Source organism: Marmota flaviventris, chromosome 4 (assembly GCF_047511675.1).
Source record: "Marmota flaviventris isolate mMarFla1 chromosome 4, mMarFla1.hap1, whole genome shotgun sequence".
Lineage (NCBI taxonomy): Eukaryota > Metazoa > Chordata > Mammalia > Rodentia > Sciuridae > Marmota > Marmota flaviventris.
In genome coordinates, this window is record NC_092501.1 from 848,599 (window position 1) to 868,664 (window position 20,066).

Sequence of the window (20,066 nt, forward strand, 5' to 3'; positions counted from 1 at the left end):
GGGTGGGTGGTGGGAGCATGATCCCAGCAGGGCCCAGTCAGAAGCCTGGGAGCTGCTGGTGCAGGGATCAGTTTTGGTCCTTTGCTTCTGGACAGGTGTGGCAACACTGTTCAGTGAGCAGCTGGGTCTGGAATCTGTGGGGTCAGGGATGGATGGGTTTTGGGTTGTTTTGGGCAGGAGTCACCAAAGAATAGAGAGACATTTGTTTATGGAGAGATTGTAAGTACGAAACTGAAGGAAGTCTACTTATTCTAGTTTCATTTCAAGTTGCAGCAGAAATGGGCTAGTAAATGCTATGCCCACCCTGTGCAGTGTCCTGGAGCTGCCGCCTCTGCTGCTGGGTCAGGCTGGAGCTCTGTGCGCCCTGCGGCAGGGCCTTGGGCAAGCTCCTCTGAGCTCCACCTTCGGATCCGGACCTGGTGGAAGTCCAGGTTCTGCGGGGTTCTGGGAATGCAGCTGCCTCCCCCAGCTGGTCCCGCTTGGACCCCCACCGGCCAGGTCCTGAGCTACTGGAACGTGGCCTTCATTCTCCGCAGCTTGTCCTGGATCTTCCGAGAGTGCTTCTCGCCCGGGACCTGGTGCAGCTTGGCCCTGCTGTCTGCTGCCAGGATGGCGATGTCGGCCCCGCTGAAGCGGGCGATCCTCTGCTTGAGGTGAGACTGCAGCTTGGGGTCGGGGCTGAACGTGTAGGGGTTCTCCTGGAATGCGTGCACCTGGCTCACCACCTTGGCTATGTTCCTGTGGTGGGGAAGGAAAAGCCACAGTCAGTCTGCACAAGCCACAGGGAGTCGCGTCCCTGTGAATCCTGGCGTGTTCTTAGGAAAGGCTCGAACCCAGCGCTCTCAAAGCATAGACACCAAAGGGCAGGTTTCCGGCCTCTGTTCACAAGGCCTTGGCTCAGGTCCCACGTGGCCTCGCCCACTCTTGGTTCCACAGCGTTTACTGACCCTCTATCAGGCTGCAGAACTGAATGTCCCAGCACGAATGAAACCCAGTGCCAGTGGTCACGGCTCACCGGGGGACCATGCGTGCAGATGTGTCCTTGTGTGGTGCCTCTACTCTGTGCTGCAGTGACGCCAGTGGCCAGCACACCACTGGTTATCAGCCGAGGACTCAGGCCCTTTCGCCTGTCTGGGGGGTCGCAGGCCCCGCAGACAGGCACTCCGCCTGAGTCTGGATGGAGAATCAGTGTGTCCAGCAGGAGTTATGTGGCTTTTGTCCATCAGAGGCCCATGTGTCTACACACATCCACACAGAATCAAGAGAGGTCACCAAGCCTCGGCCCGAGTCCCTTCTAAATGGTGGCACTGCCCTGTGTCATTAGTTCTGTGTACGGAGGCAGGCTTTCTGGTCTCTTATGATAAACTTACATTTGGGATGCATTTTACATTTTTTTTTTTTTTTAAGTTGGTGACTGTCTGAATAGGGAGCCACTCTGCACTGGGTCCTCTGGGCCTTGTCTGTCCAGCCAGGCTGCAGCCTGACCAGGTACTCTGACTGCCACGTGGCTGACGCAGAGCAGGGGTGAAGATGCGAGCTGAGAAGGTGAGGCTGAGACTGGGGCCTGGGTGTGTCTGCAAGCTATGGCACCTGGAGGGGTACCTGGGACAGGTCCTGGGTCTCTGAGGACAGGCCACCTGGCCAGCACCTCCTGAGGCAGAATGAGAGCCAGGCTCCTATGAGGCCTGGGTGTGTGGGCTGCTGGAGGGTCATAGCAGTGGGCTTTATAGCTACTCTCTGGTCCATGCCTCCCAGGCAGCATGTGGATGGCAGTGTGGCAAGGATGCTGGTCAGGGAAACAGCGGGCCCGGGAATGGCTGGAGAACTGACTGGTGCCTCCGGGAGGCCTAGAGAAGGGACGCCCAGGCTGGGGCGTTCACGTACTGGGAGGCTCCGTGCTGCAGAAGCCAGGGAGGTGATGGTAGGGTGCCTGGGTTCCATCAGGAGGTCACTCGAGAACGTGGGGCATTTAGGGACCGTGGATACCGGCAGTACCGGAATCACACTGTTTTTTGAGAAGTGCTGAGGCCCTGGGGCAGGGCAAGGGCTGAGACAGGGTAAATGCCCTGGCCTCTGAGCTCCATCTGTAAGCCTGGACTCTTATGCTCTGGGCACAGAATGCCGACAGCCAGAGAGCAGGAGGAACTGGAGGAGGGGTGCACCTGAGACTGCTCACCTGTGGGCTCCATTGGTCATGGTGAAGCCTTCACCTGTGCCTGCTCACCTGTGGGCTCCATTGGTCATGGTGAAGCCCCCAACTGAGCCTGCTCACCTGTGGGCACTGTTGGTCATGGTGAAACTCTCCCACCTAGTCAGCTCACCTGTGGGCTCTGTTGGTCATGCTGAGCCCCCTTACCTGAGCTTGCTCCACCTGTGGGCTCCATTGGTCATGGTGAAGCCCCCTGTCTCCAGCTGCTGAATGTGCATGGCCAGGAGGCGGGCTGAGGGCAGGGTGGGCTGGGCTCGAAAGCGCCGACCTTCCATCAGACACAGGCTGTCGCTCTTCAGGAACACCTGGTGGCCCAGCCAGGGGTGTCAGCAGGAAGTCAGGGCAGCCTGTGTACTGGCTGTGTGGGGGGGTGCTGCACAGCACTCTGACTGCACATTTAGTTCAACATGAACCTGGGGTTCCTGGACTGAGGGTTGTAAGCCTGGACTCTTATGCACTGGGCACAGAATGCCGACAGCCAGAGAGCTCTGAGCTGCTCTAACGGCAAATTCCTTATTCTCTGCTGGGCTCCTACAAGAGCCAGGAGCCCGACCTTCCCAAATGAGACCCATGCTGGCAGGTAGTGCAGCCCCCTGATTGTGTTTGCAGTGAGGACACACCAGCCCGCCCACGTGGATGCTCGGGGGTGTCTGCCATAGGCTGACAGTTGAGGCTCTGGCTGCCTCACTTTGGAAAAGTCCAGGTCACTTCAACAGTGTTTTCTAGTTATTATCCTCCGGGGCCCCCTGGGTGCCTAGAGCAGGTCTCTCAGTCAGCCGTGCTCAGGTCCCACTTCCAACCTGGGTTGGTGCCCTGTGCCAGGAAGGCAGCCCAGCCAGGCCATGTGACCTGGCAGGTGGGGCCCCTTTGCCTAGGTGACCAGGCTGTGTCTGGGGTCCTGACATGGGCTGTGTGGGTGGGTGCCCTGCAGGGTGTGGAGTAAGGCCTGAGGTTGGAAGCTGTGTGGTCAGTACCTCCACGGCTTTCAGCTCCTCCAGGACCTCTGCGATCTTGGCAGGCAGCATTCTCCAGGCCTGCAATGGAAGCGCAGGTGAGACCCCTGCTGGCCGTGTGCCTTCCACCCACCCATGGCCATGGCCCAGGTGCACGCACAGGAGACTGCCTCACAGCCAGGTTCTCTAGCCCACCCAGGATCTGCATAGCTGTGGCGAAGTTCCTCTGCTCATAGCAAGACTTGGCCACCAGTAGGAACTTGGACAGCACGTTCACCTGCAGCTGAAACAAGGAAGCAACAAGTTCAGTGTCTGGGAGCAGCGGCGGGGGGGTGGGCAGCTCAGTGCAGAGGCTTGCCCAGCACGCACAGGCGCTGGACTCCACCCCCAGCACTGCCGAGCCAGGCCCAACAGAGAGAAGCAGACGTTGTGAGCAGGTTGACCAAGGTTCAAGGCACAGAGTGGTATGGCTGGGTCATTTGTACAAGAAGAAGGTGGGTGGGGTTCACAGGTCTATAGTGGTGGTGGCTGTGGGGGCTCCGCTGGCAGTGGGGTGGGCTTCGCTTGACCAGCCAGTTCCCACCAGGGTTCTCTGCAGTCTGCTGTGGTCCCTCCATCCCCTGCCTCCATTCCCTCCCTCCGCCCCCTCCTTCTATCCCCTCCCTCTGTCCCCTGCCTCTTTTAGTCCTGTCCCCTGCCCATCTCTTGCCTCCAGCAGTGGGTGGCTTCTCACACCTTCTCACCACACACCACGTGGCTGCATTCATGGACCCACTTCCAGCCACTTGAAGACCTGGAGAATCTGCCCGGCCCTTGTGGCCAAGATGGGCACCCTTCAGGTGGGAACAGGACGTGTGCTGGACACCTTGTACCAGGTGTGACCAGGTCTGCTTCGGTCCTGCCTGGCGAGGGTCAGCCCTACTTCAGGAAGTCCTTGGTGACCAGTTCTGCTGTGGTCCTGTGGGGTAAGGGTTAGCCTTGCCCCACAGGTCCTTGGTGACTAGCCTCTGGCTATCAGCTTGAGCCTCTTAAAGAGTCTTCAAAGACTGTCACTTGCTCATAATTTGTAAGTTAACATCTCAATTTTATTCTTCATAGATACAAGGTATATCATTTTCAGTTAAAAATCATTCTATCACTTTTTTTGTTTTTAATTCTTTTCCCCTCAGTGTTGAGGATCAAACCCCAAAACCCCAGGGCCTCACACCTGCAGGCCATCACTCTACCACTGAGCCACATCCCCGGTCTGGTTTTTAATTGTAAAAACGCATAGTTATGGCTGTGGCGGTACAGTCTGTAATCCTAGGGACTCAGGAGACTGAAGCCAGAGGATCGGCAGTTTGAGGCCAGTATGGGCAATTTAGTGAGACCTTGTTTCAAAATAAAAAAGGGCTGGGGATGTAGCTCAGTGGTGAAGTCTCCCTGGGTTCAATCTTCAGCACAGGAAAACCACAATAGAACACAGAGAGTTGTAATGTTCCCTGGGCTGTCCTCAGGGGTCCTCCCCCAGCATCCCACCCAGCCAGATGCTCTGTTAAAGAAGCCTCTTCCTCCCCGGCCCCTGGCGGCCCTGGCAAGCCTTGTGTCTGGGGCTGGGCCCTCAGGTGCTGCCCATGCTCATGATGGAGCCTGCAGGCACTTCCTTTCTGTCTGGGTCTGTCTCGTGTGCGGTCCTCAGCTCTGCCCCCTCGGGGTGTGCCACAACTCCCTCCCTCTCAAGGTTAGATGGTGTTTCTGGATGTGTGTCCTCATCTGGCCCCCATCTGTGGACATTCAGCCCTGGGCTAGTGGGACCAGGGTCGCGGGCCTGCCAGGCAGGGATTCTCCACTGAGCTACATCCTCAGCCCACTCCACTAAAATAAAAATCCTATTTTGCTTTCAAACCTACCACTATTCATCTAAGAAAAAGACAGAGTTCATTAAGGTGAGAAGTTTCACACCGTCTCTTCTCTTGCCTTTCCACCCCTACCCCAAGCATTAGGTAGAGTGCCGCTGGTGGCCAGCAGCCTCCCTGGCTGGGAGGGGCTCAGAGGGGACTGTATATCAACAAGAGCTAACGTTGACTCCATTATGCTTTCCGTCAATTTCTGTATTTTAACAATGTTCTGGGAACATGAGTTTGCAAGTGTAAAACTCAGCTTTGTTCTGAGTTATACCACTGGCACCACAATAAGTGGAATGCAGAGATGTCAAAACCATGTAGACTTCAGACTGTGCTGAGCACACTGGAGAGAGAGACCCTGGCAATTTTGCGGGAAACACTTCCCTGGGGACACTGTGTCTGTGTCCTGTCTCAGAGAATTGTTCCTTTCAGGGGGTTCTGCTCCTTCCTGGTGGTTCTGCTCCTCCTGGTGGTTCTCCTCCTTCTCTGGTGGTTCTGCTCCTTCCTGGTGGTTCTCCTCCTCCCGGTGGTTCTGCTCCTCCCGGTGGTTCTGCTCCTCCCGGTGGTTCTCCTCCTCCCGGTGGTTCTCCTCCTCCCGGTGGTTCTCCTCCTCCTGGTGGTTCTCCTCCTCCTGGTGGTTCTCCTCCTCCTGGTGGTTCTCCTCCTCCTGGTGGTTCTGCTCCTCCTGGTGGTTCTGCTCCTTCTCTGGTGGTTCTGCTCCTCCTGGTGGTTCTGCTCCTCCTGGTGGTTCTGCTCCTCCTGCTGGTTCTGCTCCTTCCTGGTGGTTCTGCTCCTCCTGGTGGTTCTCCTCCTCCTGGTGGTTCTCCTCCTCCTGGTGGTTCTCCTCCTCCTGCTGGTTCTGCTCCTCCTGGTGGTTCTGCTCCTTCTCTGGTGGTTCTCCTCCTCCTGGTGGTTCTGCTCCTCCTGCTGGTTCTGCTCCTTCTCTGGTGGTTCTGCTCCTCCTGGTGGTTCTGCTCCTCCTGGTGGTTCTCCTCCTTCCTGGTGGTTCTGCTCCTTCTCTGGTGGTTCTGCTCCTCCTGGTGGTTCTCCTCCTCCTGGTGGTTCTGCTCCTCCTGGTGGTTCTCCTCCTCCTGGTGGTTCTCCTCCTCCTGGTGGTTCTCCTCCTCCTGGTGGTTCTCCTCCTCCTGGTGGTTCTGCTCTTCCTGGTGGTTCTCCCCCTCCTGGTGGTTCTGCTCCTCCTGGTGGTTCTCCTCCTCCCGGTGGTTGTGCTCCTCCTGGTGGTTCTGCTCCTCCTGGTGGTTCTCCTCCTTCCTGGTGGTTCTGCTCCTTCCTGGTGGTTCTGCTCCTCCTGGTGGTTCTCCTCCTCCTGGTGGTTCTGCTCCTCCCGGTGGTTCTGCTCCTCCCGGTGGTTGTGCTCCTCCTGGTGGTTCTGCTCCTCCTGGTGGTTCTCCTCCTTCCTGGTGGTTCTGCTCCTTCCTGGTGGTTCTCCTCCTCCTGGTGGTTCTCCTCCTCCTGGTGGTTCTGCTCCTTCCTGGTGGTTCTGCTCCTTCCTGGTGGTTCTGCTCCTCCTGGTGGTTCTGCTCCTCCTGGTGGTTCTGCTCCTTCCTGGTGGTTCTCCTCCTCCTGGTGGTTCTCCTCCTCCTGGTGGTTCTCCTCCTCCTGGTGGTTCTGCTCCTCCTGGTGGTTCTCCTCCTCCTGGTGGTTCTCCTCCTCCTGGTGGTTCTCCTCCTCCTGGTGGTTCTGCTCCTCCTGGTGGTTCTGCTCCTCCTGGTGGTTCTCCTCCTCCTGGTGGTTCTCCTCCTCCTGGTGGTTCTGCTCCTCCTGGTGGTTCTCCTCCTCCTGGTGGTTCTCCTCCTCCTGGTGGTTCTGCTCCTCCTGGTGGTTCTCCTCCTCCTGGTGGTTCTCCTCCTCCTGGTGGTTCTGCTCCTCCTGGTGGTTCTCCTCCTCCTGGTGGTTCTCCTCCTCCTGGTGGTTCTCCTCCTCCTGGTGGTTCTCCTCCTCCTGGTGGTTCTGCTCCTCCTGGTGGTTCTGCTCCTCCTGGTGGTTCTGCTCCTTCCTGGTGGTTCTCCTCCTCCTGGTGGTTCTCCTCCTCCTGGTGGTTCTCCTCCTCCTGGTGGTTCTCCTCCTCCTGGTGGTTCTGCTCCCTCCTGGTGGTTCTGCTCCCTCCTGGTGGTTCTGCTCCTCCTGGTGGTTCTCCTCCTCCTGGTGGTTCTGCTCCTCCTGGTGGTTCTCCTCCTCCTGGTGGTTCTCCTCCTCCTGGTGGTTCTGTTCCTCCTGGTGGTTCTCCTCCTCCTGGTGGTTCTGCTCCTCCTGGTGGTTCTGCTCCTCCTGGTGGTTCTGCTCCTCCTGGTGGTTCTGCTCCTCCTGGTGGTTCTGCTCCTTCCTGGTGGTTCTGCTCCTCCTGGTGGTTTTGCTCCTTCCCAGGTGTTCTGCTCCTTCCTGCAGCTCTGTGGTTCTGGTTCTGGTTCTGGGGTGGAGGATGATGCTCAAGAGTTTTGCTGATGTGGCGTCATGGGTGGCTTTTGCCCTCCCATGCTGGGAGTCACTGTCCTGTTGCGTGCAGATTTCCCTCTGCCCACCCGTGTCTTGCGAGCTGGGCGTTGTTTACCCAGATGAACAGCTCTTCCTGCCACCTTGGGCTGAGTGCAGCAGGTGACAAGCCACCTCTCTGGCTAGCAGGGGGCCATCCTCCACCTTCCCGGCAGCTCGGCTTGAGAGGGGCCTGAATGCTGAGGTCTGCAAGGTGATTGTCACCATTGTTTCTCTGGTCCTATGAATCCCAGCCACCTAGGCCCCATTGGAAGAGCCTGACAACCAATGTCATGTGATGTTTGTGACGTTGTGGATCAGAGGACACTGATCAGCCAGGCCCTGTTCCTTGTGCTGGTGAAGACAGTGGGTTGTGTGGCTGATGAGTGTGCGGCGGCGGGGACAGCCTGTGAAGCCCAGGCCTGGGAACTCTGTTCCTGTGGGCTGCTGGGGTTGGGTGGTTTGCCTCAGGGAGCCTGAGTTGGAGGCTTGATCCCCAGGGTGGCCCTTCAGGAGGTTGGGGTTGAGGGACCCGTCGCAGAAGGTTCAAGGCACTCTCGGGGGGGCCCCTCTGGCTGCCTTGAGTGGCAGTGGCAAAGCCCCAGCCTGGGCCCTCTGCTCCCTGGATCCTGTCTGGCCATTTCTCATTCACCTCACCAGCACCCCTCCACCTCTGCCACTGTGATGTCAAGGCCACAAGAGTCCAGCTGATGCAGGTGCCAGGCATTTGAACCCCTTCATAAACAGCCTCCCTCTACTGACTGACACGTGAGCCTCAGTTGCTCCACAGGGACCGTGGCTCTGAGAGACTGCGGAGAGGAAGAGCCCACAGTGGAGGCTGCTTTGGAGTCCAGCAGGGCCTGGACCTCTGGGCTCCAGGGCAGCCCTGGTCGACACCATCCCAACTCTGAATTTCCTGTGGTGCACCCAGCCCACGCCAGAGCCATGCTGGCGAGCATGCCGGGGGCCTGTGTCTGGGTCCAGATCTGCTTCAAGGGAGCTGCGGCCCTGGTGGTGCGTGCTCACTGTGACCTGAAGTCACTGTCCTCTTGCTGTAGGAGATAGGGCCACATTGCACAGGAGCCCTCGTACCCTGATGCCTGTCCTCTGCCTGCCGGTGTGGCCACCTCACAGGAGAAGAACCTAGCTAACCCCAGCTCACAGAAAGCCAGGTCCTGTGGACCTCCATCCAGGGAACTGGAGGCCCTTGCAGTGGGGAGCTTGCTGCATGAAGGTGCAGACCCCTCGGGCCCGAGGCTGGACACTGGGCTCTTCCTGGGTGGAGGGTGGTCCCTGCTGGGCTGCCAGGAGCCCCCTGAGAGCAGGTGGTCAGGTTGGGCTGAGAAGCCGTTGGGCAGACCCAAGGCCTGTGGGACTTTGGAACCTTGGATTTGGCCACAGCAGCTGGAGCTGGACCCTGGCCTGGCCAGAACACTGAGCTAAGGACATTCCAAAAGGGCTGAGGTCTGCAGCGGAGCATGGGCTGCAGGCAAGGAGTTTATGGCTGCCTTAGAGGAGCTCTGGGCAGGGCGGGGTAGTCACAACCCTGCCCCGGGGCAGGACAGGCACAGGTGTGAGGGCCGCCTGGCCAAGGGCTTGCTCTAACGGAGCCCTGTGGGAGGGTGTGTGCAGGACCGGGGACTGTGTGTGTGAGAGGGCCCTGTTGGAGGGTGTGTGTGAAGGATAGTGTGTAAGTCAGGCCGTGTGAGCGTTTGAGTGTGTAGGAGGGAATGTGTGTGGGTGTGTAACAGGGAATGTGTATAAGAGGGCCCTGTCACAGGGGCTGTGAGTGTGAGAGTGGGAATGTGAGAGGGCCTTGCCGGAGGGGCTGTGTATGTATGTGAGAGGGAAAGTGTGTAAGAGTGCCCTATCAGGCCGTGTGAGTGTTTAAGTGTGTGAGAGGGAATGTGTGTGAGTGTGAGAGGGAATGTGTGTAAGACGGCCCTGTCACAGGGACCATGTGAGTGTGTAAGAGGGCCCTGTTGGAGGGGCCATGTGTGAGTGTGTGAGAGAGAATGTGTGTAAGAGGGTCCTGTTGGTGGGGCCGTGTGTGTCAGAAGGTCCCTGTTGGAGGGGCTGTGTGTGAGTGTGTGTAAGAGGGCCCTGTCGCAGGGGCTGTATGTGTCTGCGGGTCTGTGTGTAAAGGACCATGTGTGAGAGGGATGTGAGTGTGAGCACTAGCGTGACCGGTGTTTCTGGGCAGGGTCCACATGTCCTGGTGTCCTGTAGCCCACAGCTGGAGCTTCTGCAGAGGAGGAAGGGTCGGCCTGGTAATGTGACGGCCATGCCCGTCTGGCCCCTTTGACTTGGGTGGAGTGTTGCTGTGAGGGACAGGAAGTGTGGGCTCCCTGCCCCTGGAGAAGGGGCCGGCTGTGGGCCCGACGCCCGTGGGTCCACGCCTCTCTCTGACCTCAGCCAGGAGGTGCCTACCTTGGAGGTGTGGCTGGTCACGATCTCAGCAGCCACCCAGGTGCTGACGTCGTCTGCGTTTCTTAAAAGCTGTAGCAGGTACTTGTCCTGGACGTAACTGGGCAGAAACAGGCTGCAGGTTTGGGCAGACAGAGACTCGGAAGAGCTGGCTCTGGGGAGAACACGGAGCACTTCACCTGGGGATGGGGCTGGTGGCCCCGCCCGGCCCCGGGGCGTGCGGAGCCTCTCTGCAGCCAGGAGCAGCCAGGAGGCACTTGGGGGAGGCCCCCGAACCCTCCAGCAGACCTCTGGGCCTGGGACTCCATGACCACTCACTTGGGGATGGTTCCACTTGTGTCCATGACACCCAGGGCCCGTGAGTTCAGGAAGTGGACGGGGTGGCACTTTTGAAACAGTTCCTGCCGGGACATAGAAGCAGATGGTCAGGCCACTGTCCCCAAGGGCCTTGAAACCACGGCAGTGTCCCAAGGAGGGCTGGATATTTGGTGTCGTCTCTTGGAGTATAGGGTGACCTGTGCAATGGGCCAGTGTGCCATGAACTTGACCAACAAGCTCCCGTGCTCAGTCCTTGGGGCCGGTGACATGGCCAACCCTGATAATGGTAGGATTTCTTGGCATTTCTGTCACCTGCCTTACGGTATGGTACCCTAGGACAGCAGGGGGTCGTGGAGGGGCTCCTGGGCTCTGGACCCAGGCCGGGAGCAGAGAGAGGAATTGGGCAAGGGCATGAGGAGCTGTGCTGACCCAGGTCCAGAGTGTGGTGGCCAGTATGTGGTGACCTGTGTGCCATCTGTGTGCCCTGAGCAGCTGGAGAGGAGGGCCCAGCTTGGCTGGAGACCAGTTCTGACCCTGACTCCAGCCTCCCCACTCTTGGAAGCTGCTCCTTGGGACCTGCGTTCCTGGCAGCCAGGTCCCTCTTCGACTGTCCCATCTGTTGCTCAGGAAGTGTCTGCTGAGGCCCATGATGCCAGATTGTCCCTGGTTTGCCCCTTGCTGCCTGTGGCCAGCCCAGTATGGGTCCTCTGCCCCCTCCTGGTGCCCGCAGCCCCCACGCACCTGTTGCAGCAGCGTCAGCTGAGTGAAGAGCTGGTGCGTGCTGTACTCTGTCAGGAAGTAGGACCCCTTCCCGCTAGCCTTGGTGTAGGGGCCGTAGAAGTCCTCGAAGAAGCAGGGCTTGGGCAAGGCAGACGCAATGGTGTACTGGCGCTCCCTGTGGTGTGGCAGGGTCAGCCCGTTGCCCCGGGGCAGTCTCCAGGAGAAGCTCTGTGGGCAAGCCAGGTCCCCTCTAGGTCAGGCAGGCCAGGTGGGGGTGGGGCGCTGGGTGAGGACAGGCAGGGTCCTGCCCAGGGCTCTTCAGACTGGCTCAGCCAGAGTCAGAGAGCAAATCCCTCCCATTCACTCTTAGAACAAAGACCACTGTCCTGGGTTCTTCCACCCAGGCCTCCCACCCAAAGGTCAGAGAGGCGTTGGCTAGGCACAGTAGGACCCACCTCATGGGAGTGTGTGGTGGGCCCCTCCACTGCCCTTGCCCAGGGCAAGGGACCAGCCCCAAAGAGGAATGTGCATGGAGAGCATGTGTGTGCACATGTGTACACACACGTGAGTGCAGGTCCATGAGCACAGTGCGCACATATACACACATGCATGCACGTGCAGATCTGTGTATGCAAGTGTGTTCCTGTATGTGCACACTGTCTTCCAGATCGTGTGTGCACATGCATGCATTCTCTGGATGTCTATGCATGTGCATGTGAGCACCTGCACACCATGTCCTCCAGGTGGGTCTCAGGGAACATCGTCTGCCCATACAGTGAAGCCCTTCCCTGGGAAATGCCCCCACCTTCCGGGAGATGCCATCCTCTGAGAACCTCTTGCAGAGGGCATTGAAGGGTCTGGTGTCCTCCTCAGCCTCCTTGGGATCCTCTAGGTCTGTGCTGCGAGGGGAACCATCAGCCCGCCGGTCAGTGCCCACTTCTAGGAGGCCCAGCAGGTGCTCAGCAGAACCGTCCAGGGGCAGGATCTAAGCAGAAGCATGGCAGGGCTGGGGTCAGGGCAGCGCCTCCCTCTGTGCAGCCTGGAGTGCTGGCTGGCCAGAGGTGCAGTGGCCACCTTAGAGGAGATGAAGTCCTCCAGCCGCCCCAGCAGCCCTGCATTCCTGGTGAAGTCCACGGTGTAGCAGTCCTCCACCCAGGCCTGCAGCACGCAGAGGCTCCGCCTGTAGATCTTGGTGAAGGTCGAGGTGGGGTCCTCGTGGGCCCTGGAGGGAGACAGGATGCCTGTGGTGGGGCACCCAGCTTGTGTGGGTGAGGGGCATGCGGGGTGTATGGGGTGATGACCTGCCAGGCCAGAGACCAGGCCAGAGCTTTCCCCATAGCCCTCTGCCCCTCTCCAGCCCCTGTCACTGGCCCTGCTGCCCTGGAGAGGGAGGCTGAGGCAAGCAGGCCTCTACCCCCGCTTGGCTGTCCTCTGCTGGGGGTGGGCTTGGCTCTCCCCTGGGCCAGCAGGAAGGGGCCAGCCCTCGCCAACCGGGCTGCCTCCCAGGGCACCCAGATGCGCTGGCCACTGCCCTGCACCCTGCTGCTCTGCGTCCCAGCCTTGGCCTTCCCTGGTGAGGCTCTCCTGTGCCTCGTCCCTCTTGGGGTCACCTGGGGCCACCTTGCCCTTTACAGGGCCCTCTCCCCAGCCTGTCCCAATTGGTGGTACCTGGACAGGGTGCTGCTGATGCGGTCCAGGAGGAAGTGCAGGAAGTCCTGTGGTGTGCAGAAGTACCGGAAGGTGTACAGGAACTGCTGGACGTAGCCCTCCAGGAAGGCATCGCTGGGGAGAGAGCCACAGCCTGGAGCCTGGGCCTCAGGGGTCTCTCCCTGACCTGGATTCACCTGTGCTGACGATGGGGGGGGGGTCCTGGGGCGAGCGTGAGTGTGTGAGGGAGTGTGGCTGTGTGGCTGTGGGCTCTGAGAAGGAGAACCTCTGTGTGAGCTGTGTGCTCCTGGGTGTGGATGGGGGAGCTCTAGGCAGCTCAGATGCCCCTGGGGTCCTGCATCCCTGAAGTCCCCAGCCTTCCTGATGTACAGCACCAGGCCCCCGTCCCAACTCCGCAGGCCGCCTCCGAGGGCTGCACTCGGGTGCTCAGGGAGCCGCACCTGGACGGAGCACCATGCTCACAGTGTCCTCACTGGGTGTCCCAGCTGGGGACACTGACTGGAGCCCCACAGGTGGGCTGGGGGCGGGGGAGGGCTGACAGGGTGCTGCCCAGGTCCAGGGAGGAGTCCAGGGCTGAGACATTGTGTCCACCATAGGGGACCCCTAGGGGACGAGGACCCTCATGGCCACAGCCCAGGGGGGGACTAGACAGCCGCCGGCTCAGCTGGCCCTGCAAAGGTGATGCTTCTCAGAGCTGGGCAGAGGCCCTCGTGCCTCGTGAGCATTCACCACCACCAGGGCCCCGCCCACTACAGTGCTGAGCTCCCACACGCACCACAGCCTTGCGTGTACACCAAGCATGCATGCCACACATCACGACTACACCACACAGCACCCCAGTGTGCACTGTGTGTGTGCAAGCTTGCACATAACTCATGCACAACCACACAGTACCCATGTTACCCAACACATCATCCACATGCACACATGTACCACAATACCACATAAGGCCCCACATACCACACGACACTGTACACATCACACATCACATGCACCACACCATACATCACAGACACAGCACACGCCCATGAACGCACATCGCTCTATACACACTTGGAGCACAGCACACCCCTGAAGCTGGCAGCAGGCCCCATGGTGGGCATGACTGCACCCTCCTGCAGGCAAGGGGAGGCTGAGTTGAGGGTCAGCCTGGAGTCCCAGCAGGCAGGAGGCCCCAGCATGACTGGGTGAGTGCTCCTGGGAGACAGGGCTGGTGGGAAGGAGGCAGCTGTGCCAGGAGGCCTGGGTCTCTAGAGGGAATCCTGTTCCTTGACTGTCCTCTCTGGGCCCTGCTGATACACAATGATCAGGTCTGGGGTTGCCACAGCCCCTGACCCAGAGGATGCAATGGTGTAGAGCCTGGGAGGAGCCCTGTCATCTGGGAAAGCCCAGGTGATCCACGTCTAGTGTGGGTCGTGCCATCGGGGGAAGAGAGCCTGTGGGAGGCCTGGTGCCTGGGAACCTGGTGACCCTGCCAGGCCAGAGGGCATGGGGCTGGTGTGTGGGAGAGGTGGGCACCTAGCCACAGATGGCTCTGCAGCCCTGGCAGAGGGAGTGGGTTCCAGGGCTCTTCCCTTGCTTCCTGGTGGTCACTCAGGGCATCTGACAGCAAAACAGAGCTCACACCAGAGGCTGGGGTGCAGCAAGGCACACTGAGTGCTGAGCCCAACCCATGCCTTGCTCCAGGGGTTATGGCAGAGGGCGTGTCAACCCCTCCGGGCCGTACCGGGCTCCCGTGAGCATTCGTGTTGGAAGCCCAACGGCGTGCTCATCATGCAGCCTGTTCTCCACTCTCCCAGGACAACCTCCTGGGTACACCCTGAGACCCGAGGCCGGGGCATCTGCAGAAACGGCTGAGGCTACCTGGCACAGCAGTGACAGTGAACACAGGTCAAATGAGCAAACATTTTCCTGAATGAAAGAACAACCCAGCTTAGATGGGGCTTTCCCTGCCTCTTCTGGGGCCTGTTTCCTTTTCCTGAATAAGCTCTTCCCGCTACTGCTCTCAACCTCGTGCCCAAGGATCGGCAGGCAGCTCCCCGGGCACCTGTGCGCACCTGGAGTAGAGGTAGGCCATGAGCCCCAGTGGCGTGCCAGCCTGCAGGATGCGGGCCTTCTGCTGCCGGCCCCCACGCGGGGGCTTGTTGACGTTGTAGAAGATGAGGGAGGAGGACGCGTCCAGGGGGCTGAAGTCCAGTGTGTCGCAGGGGGCTGCCGCGATGTTCACGATCACTGGCAGGGCGCAGGGCTCCAGGCCCCAGCGCTCTGCGTACATGACCTGGAGGAGGGCCGAGTCACCGTCACGGCTGGCAGCGCGCTCACCCTGCCTCTGTGCCCCGGGAGGGAACCTGGGTGCCATGTGCCGCGCAGGGGAAGGGCCTTGCCTGCAGGTACTTCTTGACCAGGCTGAGGAACTGCACCTTGGCCTTCATCTCCTCCAGCTGCCCTCGCAGCTTGGACAACATGGTTTTCACCTCGGAGCCTGCGGGGCAGAGCGGTTGGCACTGGTGGCCCCCAGGCCCCGGGCTGGCCTGGCTGTCGGGTTGGGCTTACCTTTGTTGCGCTTTTCCTTCTGCAAGAGCTTCTGGTAGAACTTCCAGGTCTTCCGGTAGTTTCTCTTCTCTATCAGGAGCTGCTGCTCCAGCTCCTAAGAGGAAGCACACAGTGTCAGCCCAACTGCCAGCCCGGGGCCACGGTAGCCGGAGCCACCCTGGCCGTCACATGAGGCCAAGGCCAGGGGGACATGCCTGGAGGGCTGATAAAGCTGTCCTGTCAACTGAGGAGAAAGGGACGGGAGGAGGTGCCTCCACGGAGCCCTGAAACCGGGCAGCCAGTGGTGTGTCACCTTACAGTGACCATCACCCCAAGGGGCACCTCATCCACGAGCTCTGGTCTGCCCCTCCCCCCACCAGGGGCCCTGTTTGGGACATGTCCACTCCTCCTGAGATCTTGTTCCCCTCTTCCTCCAGGCCAGGGCAGCAGGGCTCGCCCCTGCCCTTAGTGGCCTCTCCAGATGAACATGTGTGCCTATGAGCGTTTCTCCTGAACCTGTCTGGAATCCAGGTTCCTGCCCAGAAGACAGCAGGGTTCACCTGAGTCAGGGTGATCAGTCCTTGCAGGCATCAGTCCACCTCCATGAGGGCAGCAGGACTGGGGCCAGACCCCCCTGCCCTGGGCTTTGCTCGAGGCACCCTATACCAGGTGGGTCTGAGCTATTCCTGGGATGAGGTGGGGTTTTTTTGTACCAGGGATTGAACCCAGGGGCACTTAACCACTGAGCCACATCCACGGCCATTTTAATTTTTGTTTTGAGACAGGGTCTCACTAAGTTGCTTAGGGCCTTGCTAAGTTGCTAGGGCTGACTTTGAACTAGTGATCCTCCGGCCTCAGCCTCCTGAGCTGCTGGGATTACAGGAGTGTGCCATTGTGCCTGGCTGGATAAGATGTTTCGAGGGTTCATTTGACATTCAGGAGGAGGATGCCTTACTCCCCCAGGACACCTCTGTAGCCTGGCAGGCAGCCCCCCTCCAGGTACTATGTCCCCTCTGTCCCATGGCCTGAGACATGGCCTCCCTAATTGCACCCAGGGGCCTTGGGCCCAGCTGGATGGGCTGGGCTGGGCTGGGGTGAGTTTGGGCCCTCAGCTAGGACTGAGCCTGGGCTGTCCCCATAGGGAATGGGGTGTGGGCCAGTGGGCAGCGCCACGATGGTCAATGTGGCCAGGCCCAGGCAGCTGTAGAGGGCCCAGACCCAGCAGAACCTGAGTCTTGCCGTCAAGCCAGGTGGTGCCAAGACCTCCGGCCCTGCCACAGCTTGGCCGAGGCACACTCCGGGCAGGGTCTGTCTCCATGGAAATGCACTGGAGAACACTGGTGTGGACCACGTGAGGACCCCATGCAAGGGCCTCTGCTGGCACTGCCCCAGAGCTGCTGAGCATCACCTTCCCAGGGGTGGAGGAGAGCCTGGGTCTGACATCCCACAGCCAGGCTTCCAGTCCGCCTCCCCTCAATGGCGGTCTGAACCAGCTCTCTTTTGTGGTGGGGAGTAGGACGGGTCCCAGCCTGTGCCATGGCTGCGTGCCCAAAGCCTGGGCCTCCCACTTGGAGCCACATGAGGCTATCTAGATTATTGACATGAAATAAAACTGAAGTGCCAGTTCCTTAGCCACACGAGTAGCACTCAAGTGCTTAGAAACTGCATGTGGTGGCTCCCTGTACACAGTGCAGACCCAGAACATCCTGTCCTGGGGAAGACCAGGACACCTCATAGGTCGAGGCTGGTAACTGCAGCCTCCCGAGCTGTGTGCACAGGCTGTATCCAGCTGTCTGCTGGCTGGAGCCAGGCCAGAGGTCTTCACAGCTGTGATCCTGGCCTCTGAGGAGGGGGGCCATGGCCCCAGGGCTGTGCGGCTCCTGTCTGTCCCTGGAGGTCACCCTGTACCGGGTTCTGTCTGCCGTGGAGGTGCTGATGTTGACAAATCCTTGGGGAGGGTTTGTGGGTGCCAAGGACTTGGGGACCTGGAGGTGGTTCCCTGTGAGGCAGCACGTGCCTGCCGCCTGCTAGAACACAGACTGTGCAGACGTGCGGCCATGGAGGCCGCTCCCAACGTGAGCAGCACTTGGCTCCGCGCGGCCCTGCAGACAGGTGCAGATTTTAGATAGATCTACATGACGTAATCTTCACACAACCTGGAGGGGAAGTCACAAGAGCTGGCCTCCCTATGAGGTCCACACCGTGGCTGATGCACAGAACAGCGTGGCCCGAGGCCCAGGTGGTTGGTCAGGCCCAGTTGCAGGGACGGTGAGGCAGGCTTTGCCCCTATCCTGACCAAGAGCGCTTAGGAAATCAGAAGAGCACTGGTTTATTACAGAAGTAAGTGTGTGTGATCTGAGGTGCAGTTTAGGCACAATGGCTACTGGATTTAATTGGCCAAATGGCTAATGGACCCCAGGGAAGACAAAGAAAGCAACAATCAGAGGTTAGAAAACCCGGAAATTACAAAAAATGGAAGAAAACAGGGATGAACTGAAGCCACTGCCAACCCCAAAACACAGAAAGCAAAGTCCATTTCCACAGCAGAAGCAAAACCCGGTGCCCAGGCTGGGACACGGGGTGTTGGGTGCGCAACCGCAGCTGCAGACACTGCAGCATGCATTCCCGCCTGTGGCCGGCGGGTGCTCAGGGGCTGTTTGTTCATGCTGTGGGTGGTCAATGCCACCCTCCCCTCCCCAGTGAAGGGGCTGCCTGTGCAGGCTCTTGCTCTTTGGGTCGCAATGTGAAGTCTGCCCACAAACTGTGATGCTCTCCTTGCTTGAGGCAGACAGTGGTTTCTCACAGGCACAAGCGCTGTGATGTCTCACCTAAGCCACCCACCACGCAGACCAGGGCACAGGAAACTCATCCGACATTCCCCCAGGGGAGGAGGCCACTCCTTGTCCCCTGTGCCCTAAGGGCAGCCACCCTCCTCAGAGGAACCCCTGTATAGCCATCCTGAGCAGGAGCCACAGCAGTGACATCAGGCCTGGCCACCTGTGCCCTCAACTGGCTGAGGACGGGTCAGTGCTTAAGGAACCTGGACCCAGCTGTGGGATCACAGCCAAGTCAGCAGGAGCTGGCCTTCGCGTGTTCTCAAGGTCTTTTCTGGGGGTAGAGCCCATGGCCCCTTCTGGAACAGCCTCGCAATATACACCCCTGTACCTGGGCTCTTTCATGGTCTGAGCGTTGGAGCAGCCCAGTCAGGGCTCCCAGCACCCAGCTGCAGGGCAGTGCTACTCAGGTCGCCACTGGTGGAGGCCTGACCTCTGGTCTGGTGCATGTCCTGAGGGTGCTGAGCCTGGTCTCTTGCCACCTGTGCTAGTGCCTTACCCCTCCTGGTCTGTTTCTTGTGCCGATGGATGACAGGCACTTTCTGCCGCCTGGACAGTGGGGCTGGGGGTGGGGGGCAGTGCTCCAGGAGGGGCAGGAAGACGGGAAGCAGGAGGAGGCCCCACAGAGTTGAAGGAGCGAGGCTCAGGGACATTCTGGGGCCCGGGAGGTGCCAGGCACCTTGGTCCTGTTCAGGGCTGAGCCTCGTGACGCTGAGTCCCTGGTATGAGAGGTGAGGGGTGCTATGGGCTCCCCTGCAAGGCCCGGTATCTGGGCCCTGCTAGTCCGTGGATGTCTGTGCAGAGCGCCCCAGCTTGTGGGGTCCCAAGGCACACGTGCAGGGCTGAGAGATACTGCCCTGTGCCATGGGCTGGGCCAGAGGTGTGAACGAAGTGGGCAGGGGGTGCCAGGAGCCCATCTGCTGAGGGGTTTCCTCTTGTCAGACCCCATGGGCCTGGACCTGTGCGGCTGTGGCCCTGCTGGGGGCTCCTGGTCACTGTGGGGCCCCAGGAGCAGGGACAGCAGCCGTCCATCCAGAGGTCTCCTGAACATGGCGCTGGCCAGGCCCAGCTGCTCAAGCCACAGCCTGCTTGTGCCCTGACCCGGAACAAAGAGCCTGGGGTGCCCCTGACCTGGATGGTGCTGCCCACAGATAAGCCCATGCCAGACCACACTGACCCCGGGTCCAGCCAGGACTTGCTGCGGACAAGACGCTCTGGTGCTTGCTGTCATCTCCGAACGGTGCTGCTCAAGGCAAGGGACCAGATAAGGAGGAAGAGGCTGCACCGCCCACCCAGTGGGAGGTGACCCAAGCCTTACCCTAGTGGCCAGGATGGGTGAACCGGTTCCACACGCTCCGTAACAGGAGAGGAAAGCTATTGCCTGCCTCCAGAATGTGCACAGCGTGTGCCAACGAGCAGAGCACCGTCCCCACAGGACCCCGGAGTGGGCCACGGGGTACAGGATGTATGTCATCATCAACCCTCAGGGTGACCCAAAGCTCTGCCTGAGCAAGGCCCTCTGCCTACAGTGATCCCACCCCCAGTGGGCAGATGCCCTGGACTCACAGGGCTCTCGGCTTCAGGCTCTGGGTGCCCGCTGGCCTTCCGCATGCCCAGACCCTTCACGTAGTTGTGGACATCGGCCCCGAAGCAGTCGGCCTCGTAGAAGGCGCTGGACCAGCCAGGGCTGCAGCTACGGAACTCTGCTGGGCCCAGAGACCCAGCAGGGCCACGCTCCTTGGGCCTGGCCAGCCGGGCCACCGTGTCCATGTCTGAGGCCCTGCTGGCAGGCTCCGGGCCAGGGACTTGCTGCCCGTTCACCTCAGGCTGCCCTTCTCCAGCAGCTTTTATCGACTTCTGAGGCCGGAATCCCACCTCAAAGTTTCCTTGTGAGAGGATGTCCGAGTCTCTGTCCGATTGCGTGGTGGGCGAGCAGGGGCCCCCGCTGGCCCGGGCTGCCACCACCTTCTCTTTGCCTTGAGAGAAAGAGATGAGGGTCAGGAAGGAGGTTCAGGTCATGTGTCCCAATGAA

At 60.0% G+C, this 20,066-nt stretch overlaps 1 protein-coding gene across 1 annotated transcript in view; it reads right to left on the reverse strand.

The window, feature by feature from the left end:
* Positions 1–506: 506 nt before the first annotated feature.
* Positions 507–20,066, reverse strand: part of Kndc1 (kinase non-catalytic C-lobe domain containing 1) — a 46,865-nt gene continuing 27,305 nt past the window's right edge. The window contains exons 17-30 of the mRNA XM_027924941.2: positions 19,601–20,010; positions 15,222–15,315; positions 15,053–15,150; positions 14,726–14,946; positions 12,669–12,782; positions 12,075–12,222; positions 11,806–11,985; positions 11,022–11,228; positions 10,281–10,363; positions 9,966–10,116; positions 3,323–3,445; positions 3,184–3,243; positions 2,357–2,514; positions 507–738 (exon numbers count right to left, since the gene is read on the reverse strand). Of these exons, the coding sequence (XP_027780742.2) occupies positions 507–738; positions 2,357–2,514; positions 3,184–3,243; positions 3,323–3,445; positions 9,966–10,116; positions 10,281–10,363; positions 11,022–11,228; positions 11,806–11,985; positions 12,075–12,222; positions 12,669–12,782; positions 14,726–14,946; positions 15,053–15,150; positions 15,222–15,315; positions 19,601–20,010 (2,279 nt within the window). The remainder of the gene's footprint in view (positions 739–2,356; positions 2,515–3,183; positions 3,244–3,322; positions 3,446–9,965; positions 10,117–10,280; positions 10,364–11,021; positions 11,229–11,805; positions 11,986–12,074; positions 12,223–12,668; positions 12,783–14,725; positions 14,947–15,052; positions 15,151–15,221; positions 15,316–19,600; positions 20,011–20,066) is intronic.